General features: G+C 42.8%; 1 protein-coding gene across 2 annotated transcripts; it reads left to right on the forward strand.

Moving 5' to 3' along the window:
* Window positions 1-1,295: 1,295 nt before the first annotated feature.
* Window positions 1,296-5,857, forward strand: LOC108305621 (allergen Fel d 4-like). 2 transcript variants are annotated; one of them, XR_001825816.2, is made up of 5 exons: window positions 1,296-1,466; window positions 1,828-1,964; window positions 3,725-3,835; window positions 4,431-4,476; window positions 5,584-5,857. XR_001825816.2 is itself a non-coding variant. In XM_017530362.2 (4 exons), exons 1-4 carry the CDS (start codon window positions 1,371-1,373, stop codon window positions 5,644-5,646), a joined length of 342 nt encoding a protein of 113 aa, XP_017385851.2. In that variant the 5' UTR covers window positions 1,296-1,370; the 3' UTR covers window positions 5,647-5,857. The 2 variants fall into 2 exon arrangements, 1 of the variants encoding a protein (XP_017385851.2); XM_017530362.2 differs by lacking the exon at window positions 3,725-3,835.
* Window positions 5,858-7,112: the final 1,255 nt, after the last annotated feature.

Here is a 7,112-nt window from a genome sequence, read left to right on the forward strand (position 1 = left end):
CATTCCCAGATTCATTGCCCTGCACTCAGCTCCTCCCATCATGCCAACCTCTTTCTGGTTTTGGGGGTGCAGAAGAAGACCATTTGTACAGGCAGAAATGAGCCATATAACAACCCTGGCTGGTGGCGTCTTATCTCATGATATTCCTCCCTCTTGGAATGCTGTTCCCACATACACTCCATGTCTCCTTGCCCTCCCTGACTTTCAACACCTATTAAAAGCCCTACCTTATCCAGAAAGCGTTCTCTGACCCACCAGCTCAATGTGTGCTAGAGATTATGGTGGGGGTTTTATGCACATCACTCCGCTGAATCCCTAGCAGGGTATCCACCAGGTATCATTAGCCCTGTTAGGAGGAAACTGACAGAGAGAAGGCTCAGAGAGAAGTCACAGTATGTCTTCATGGCTTCAAAATGGCAAAGAGGAATGAAGCCCAGGTCTTCATGACTCCAAAACCTGTGTTCTTAGGCACTTTTGACATGATGCCCCCACTCCAGCCCCTTTTCACTTGTACCATATAAAAAGATGACAGTGCTTGCAGACCTCCATTACTATTATAAATAGCAACTTTATTAGGTTACTCAACTGGGTCATTTCATGTGCTTGTTGGATTAAATTTTTACGAAGTATGTGAAACACTTTTCCAAGTTCACTGAGGGTTCTTTGAAGGAAGGAATATCTTGTACTTCTTTTCTCTTACGGGCCCATGGTAAAGACATACACATAGTGACTAAATACTTGTTCATTCATTGTGGGGAGAAGGAAGGCTGCAGAAATTGGGGTCAGAGAATAAGGAAAAGGAATTTGAATGTACTGAATACCGGACACCACACTTCAAAGAAATTTTTTGTTCAACCATATGTTAATGCTTTGTGATAGGTGCTTTCATCTTTGGTAGAAGAGTTTCTTTGTTTCTGGGCCTTGTAGAAATTGGGTAACTCACCTAATTTCACATTTTGTAGAACAGAGATGCTGGCACACCCTGTTTCTCAGTAATGCCCATTCCTGACACACATAATTGACTTTCTGATTTTAAGCCAGATCCATGGTTAAATCTGGTTCCAAATGACAGCCCTTTAGAGCATCTGCTGTTTTTCTTGATAATGTGTTCTGGGAAATTTAAGGTCACTAACTAGATCTAAAGGAGATGAGATTGCCAAGTTTCAAAAGGGCAGGAACAATCCTTGGCCGCACACCAGGGAAGGAAAGACCATTTCATGGAGAAGGAAGGAAAAGGTAGTGAGCGCCCCATGGGAAAAACAATTGGAACAGAATGGATATAAAGACAGATGAGCTGGAGAGTGGAGCTAATCCTAGGGAAAGACTCACCCCCAGCAACTGTGGAGGAGGCAGTGCTATCCCCTGCCAAGATGAAGCTGCTGTTGCTGTGTCTGGGGCTGACTCTTGTCTGTGCTCAGGAGGAAGAAAACAATAACGCTGTGACAAGCAACTTTGATCTGTCAAAGGTAGAGTTATGGCGCACAGTGACTTCTGGCTTCGGGGAGTAGTTTCGGGGATTCTGAAGCCTTGTGGGTCCTATTGTAGGGCAGGAGTTCCTCAACATTTCAGATAAAAGGGTTGGTTTCTGACCTTGGGTTAAGAGCAGCTGTACCATATGAAAGGATGACCATGCTTAGGGATCTCCATCCTCCCTGAAGGGGCAGTGGAAAGAGCCCTAGGTGTGGTGCCGACTGATCTGAGTTCTAATTCTATCTTCACTTCACCATTGTGAGCCCCGGCCCACAGGCCAGAGTTCAAGAAAAGAAGTGTCCATGTGGTATCCCCACTCCTCTTTTCTCACTCACTCATCTTACTTATTTATTGCAGATTTCAGGAGAGTGGTATTCGGTTCTCATAGCCTCTGACCGGAGGGAAGAGATAGAAGAAGATGGAAATATGAGGGTTTTTGTGGAACACATTGGTTACCAGGGGGAATCTTCTCTGACTTTTAAGTTGCATGAAATGTAAGTACAGCCTTTTTTAGTTGGGGAAGGAAGATGGAAGCCCAGGTATGGTCTCGAACACACACACGTGCACTGATCCAGGTTTTGATGGATCCGGGGCTTTTCAAGATTCAGAGACAAGAGTTGGTAACAAGAATAAATCTAATTGGAGTGGGAGAAGCAGGAGGTATAGGGATATCAGGATCACAAGGAGTATGACAATATAGCATAGGTTAAGCAAATTAAATTTGGAACCAACAGCCTGAATTTGAATCTTTCAGTTACCAGTTGTGTTACAAAGAAAACTAATCTCTTTCCACCTTCATTTTCCCATGGGTAAAAGGGGATGAGAATAATTCTTCCTCATGTTTTGTTTGTTTGTTTGTTTTGGGGTGTGTGTGTACCAAGAAATGTCACATTTGTAAAGCACTTAACTTGAGAATCTGGCATGTGGTGAACATTCAGCTAATGATCTAGACAAGCAGATGTAGTAACAGCAACAATGTGAAGTAGCAACAGTAGCAATAGTGCGAGAATTCGTTGTAAGTCATTCTTAGCATATCAAATCATGTGAAATAATACACATAAAAGGCCTTTGATAATTGTACCAAAAAATGTTCAAAAGTTGAATCAGAAACTCAAGTTACTGGCAGAGTAGAGGGTGAGGGAGCCAGCCTCATCAACAGCTCCTGGGCATCAATTTATTCTGTTTTACAGTGAAAATGGAAAGTGTACTGAAATTAATTTGGCTTGTGAACCAACAGAAAAGAATGCCATATGTAGCATTGACTGTAAGTATTTTTTTAAGTCTTTCTAAATTATACTTCTAACTGCAAGGAATTTACTAAACCCCAGTATCTTCTGGATCTTGATCAATTTCTGATCAATAACTATTTTGGTAATAAAATGGGGGCCATCAAATAGTCAATAACCTGAATTTGGGAGAACCTTGCATGTAAAAGCCAGTGCCTGGCACATGATACCATCAGCTTTAGGAAGGTGACTTGGTCATATGCACCTCCTGCAACAAAAGTTAATTGGCAGGGGAAAAAATGTACATTGGGGCTGGGCATGGTAGCTCATACCTGTAATCCCAGCACTTTGGGAGGCTGAGGCAGGCAGATCACCTGAGGTCAGGAGTTTGACACCAGCCTGGCCGACATGGCAAAACCCTGTCTCTACTAAAAGTACAAAAATTAGCCAGGCGTCATGGCACGCACCTGTGATCCCAGCTACTTGGGAGGCTGAGGCAGGAGAATCAATTGCTTGCACCCAGAAGGTGGAGGCTGCAGTGAGCCAAGGTTGCACCACTGCACTCCAGCCTGGGCAACAAAGCGAGACCTTATCAATCAATCAATAAATAAAGTAAATTGGCAGGACAGCTTCCCGTTCTCTGCCTGGCTTTCTGGATACCTGGTGGTCATTGTCACAGCACATTGCTCAGGATGTAGCGTCAAGTAAGTAATGCCATTGGGGCTTATAGAGAGCACAGAGACACATCATTGGCAGAGATACTGTTGGAGGTGGGTAGGTCTTGGGGGGATGATAAGAAGTCAGTTACTGCTGGGCCTACATTTTTTGACCACTAGTGGTCAATCTACCCTTTTCTCAGAATATGCCTCATGAAGTCCAGAGAGATGCAAATGGAAGATATTAAACATCCTCACTGTTCCTAACAGGATATGTACTTGAACTTGTGTTGTCGGTGAGAACAGGTAAAGGGTTTCAACTGCTTTCTATGGACCAAAGGAGTTCTGAGATGTGTTCTGTTTCCTCCACAGATCATGGACACAATGTAGTTAACATACTTGAAGTGGACTATGATAATTATATATTTTTTCAAGACAAGAATTTCAGGGATGGGGAAACATTCCTACTGATGGAGCTCTATGGTAGAGTATTTTCATGCTGACACCCATCTTGGGATGGGAAAAGGGGGGAAGGCAATAACCTTAGATACAAAGTGGTCTTCCCAACCTATCCTGGGCCATCTCTCTTTCTCTGAAAACAGATGCTTACCTTTAATAATCCCTAGGCTCAGTGATAAGGAATTATGATCTTTCTTTATGCTAGAAAGATATCCTACTGATGTCAAACTGGGCATCCAATGGGTGCCATTCATTTTCCCATCTATCTGGAGCCTGGTGCCCTCATTTGCCTCTATGATGAATACCTAAGTTATGGCAGTTACTGTCACTCTTCCCACAGCCCGAACACCAGATGTGAGCTCACAGATCAAGGAGAAGTTTGTGAAATACTGTGAAGAACATGGAATTGTTAAGGAAAACATACTTGACTTGACCAAAGTTGGTAAGTTTAGATTTCTGGTGTCCTCTTCCTAAATTCCTGTGTTACAGAAAGAAACAATCTAGGGGAAGTAATACCCCCAAATCAGTCCCCTTTGTGCTAACTTGGAGAATCATCTGGTTTCTCTCTGAAAAATAAACTGTTGTTGGTGTCTGAATTTATTCTGTTCTCCCTCGACAGATCGATGTCTCCAGGCCCGAGATGGGGGAGCAGCCTAAGCCTCCAGGTTGGTGATTTCTGACTCTGATGGAGAGAGGGTGGCCCAGGGACCAGTGCCTTCCAGAAGCATTAGGAGTTTGTACCCAAAGACACCATAAAAATAATTTGGTAGGGATGCTTCTGGGGAAAACTTGAAATTGGAAGACCTGAATAGAGGACTCACTCCTCCCATGAGCTTTGAGCAAATAACCTAAAACTTAAAAAGGAAACAATGGTCCAGGTGCGGTGCCTCATACCTGTAATCCCAGCACTTAGGGAGACAGAGGTGGGAGGATTACTTGAGCCCAGGAGCTCGAGACCAGCCTGGGTAACATAGCAAGATGCGATTGTCCATGAAAGGCAGGGGTGGGGGGAAGACCAAAAAAAAAAAAAAAAAAAAAAGAGGAAACAACCATGCCTAGCGTACAGAGTTGCTGTGGATATAACGCTTGTGAAAAGGGCCCAGTAATTGCTAAAAATCACTAAGACTTCGTGTTCAAAATGGAAAAAGAGTAGTAGGTTCTATGAAACTGAAATATGTTTCTGTGTTTGTGGAACATCTCCCAGGAGGCCATCTCACCCTCCAACTTATGATCCACATTTCTTCCTTTGCACTCTGTATGTCCTTGACTTCTAACCTGGGAATGGAACTGTCTGACCTTCCCATTTTCTGCCAACCTGGAAAATAGACTCTAAGTTTCCTCAATTGCCTTTAATTTACTGTGGGGCTTTATTCAGATAATGTATGTGAAAGTCTTAGCAGCTTGCATAAAGCAAGTATTTAATAAGAGATATCTGTAGAGTTTGCCATTATTCCTCGACGTATAAAAAATTCTTCAAAACTTCTAATGCTGAAGATGGCAGAAATAAGCCTAGGACCCTTTATTGCTTACTTTCTCTTTTTCATAAATTCACTTGGGGGATGGTTAAGATGGCATTAACAATAGTAAAAAAGCAAAAGTAATTTACTCAACATCCTTCCTCCTCCTATTCTGGTATACAACATAAGTTAGAACACAGGGTCAGATCCATTTCTTCATTATTTTTCTCTATAATAGAATTTACCTTCATCCTTCATGCAATCCAAGGAATGTTTAATAAGTTCCTGTGTTCTTTCTCTTCTCTGCTTAATTAGTGTGAATGCTTTGTCACCTGGACTCCAATATCTTCCCTTCCTGGACCCCACGTCCTCTTGTGACAAGTTCTGTGACCTGGTTTCCATCATGTCACACACAAAGACATCATCCCTGCATCTTTAGGATCTTCCCTAACTGCAGAAGAAGACTCAGAAATTCACCAAGGATTAAAGGTTTGCTCTGAATTTCTGACTTTGTCACAGCCAGGGGAACTCTACATGAATAACACCTGACTCCACATGATCCGTAAATAAATAATTACCCTTGCAGTCATGTCATTTGTCTTTGTATCTTTGAGAATGTGAGGCTGACAGTGAGCGAATGAAGCGGCTTCCTTGCCCCTGAACCCATAATCCTCCTCTAGTGTCTCCATCTTCTCTGAGCTTCAGGATTCTCCTTCCTCTGCAGTAATTCCCTGTTGGTTATCCCAAATCCCCATGAGTGCTGCTTGCCCTTTGATTTGCCAATTTCTTAGTGATCTGATAAGACTGTTATCAATAATTTAAGAATATAAGATTTGCCCCATGATTTCTGCATCCTAGAATTCTCTTTTTCAACTGGGGACACTGACAGATAGCTGCTGCTGAGGCTGGTACCAGCTTGACAAGGTTCAAAATGTACCTCCAGATCCCAGCTTCTCTGTACCATCCATCCTGTAAGATGCATTCAGGGCCCTTTCACACTCTTGAAAAACCTCCTTCAAGCACCACAGTTATGTACTATTAACACAGTAAGTGAGATTCCATTAAATGCAAGCAATACCTATCTTCAGCAACCTGTACCTGGTTTTGTCAGCAGGCACTCACTTCTTCTTTTGAAAGTTAACAGGCTTGGGTAAAGGGAAATGAAAGATCCTTCACCACTAGTGACCCTTTCCCAACACCAGCAGATTAAAAAAACACACACTGGGGCCTGTCAGGGAGTGGGGGGCTAAGGGAGGGATAGTAGGGGGTAGGGGGAGTGGGGAGGCATAGCATTGGAAGAAATACCTAATGTAGATGGTGGGGTAATGGGTGTAGCAAACCACCATGGCATGTGTATACCTATGTAACAAACCTGCACATTCTGCACATGTACCCCAGAACTTAAAGTATAATTTTAAAAATGTAAAAGTTACCCATGGGTATTAGGGCAGTGCAAGGTGGCTGGGGGATTGTCCTCAGGAAGAGTGGCTTAGTCCTTATGGGCATAAAGGTTAATGAGAGAAGGTTTTCTAGGCAGCTGAAGCTCCCATATCTTGCTTTGCTCCAAGATCAGAAGACTAAATTAGGTTCAGATTATTACCCCGGATTAAATGCTTGGTCTGGTTTGCTGAAATATGGCAAAAGGTTACACAGAAAGAACCAGTTATGCTGAAATCTCTCATTTTTTGCTGTTGGCATGTAAGGGACAGGACAGCTGATGCCCAGAAGTGCATGACCTAGCAAAGCCTTGAGGACACTTAGAAAATTAATAATAATACATGAATTACTTCACTTAGAATAACAGTCTCCAGTCTCAGCCAGGTTACCACAAATGTCATCAGCTC

This window comes from Cebus imitator, unplaced genomic scaffold (assembly GCF_001604975.1).
Source record: "Cebus imitator isolate Cc_AM_T3 unplaced genomic scaffold, Cebus_imitator-1.0 Scaffold64, whole genome shotgun sequence".
In the NCBI taxonomy this organism is placed as follows: Eukaryota; Metazoa; Chordata; class Mammalia; order Primates; family Cebidae; genus Cebus; species Cebus imitator.

Bases quoted from the DNA above. Each gene is read 5' to 3' on its own strand.
- LOC108305621 (XM_017530362.2), top strand. From the start codon at position 1,371: ATGAAGCTGCTGTTGCTGTGTCTGGGGCTGACTCTTGTCTGTGCTCAG. The intron at 1,467-1,827 runs GTAGAGTTATGG...TATTTATTGCAG, and splicing joins GCAACTTTGATCTGTCAAAG to ATTTCAGGAGAGTGGTATTC. The intron at 4,477-5,583 runs GTTGGTGATTTC...CTGCTTAATTAG, and splicing joins GGAGCAGCCTAAGCCTCCAG to TGTGAATGCTTTGTCACCTG.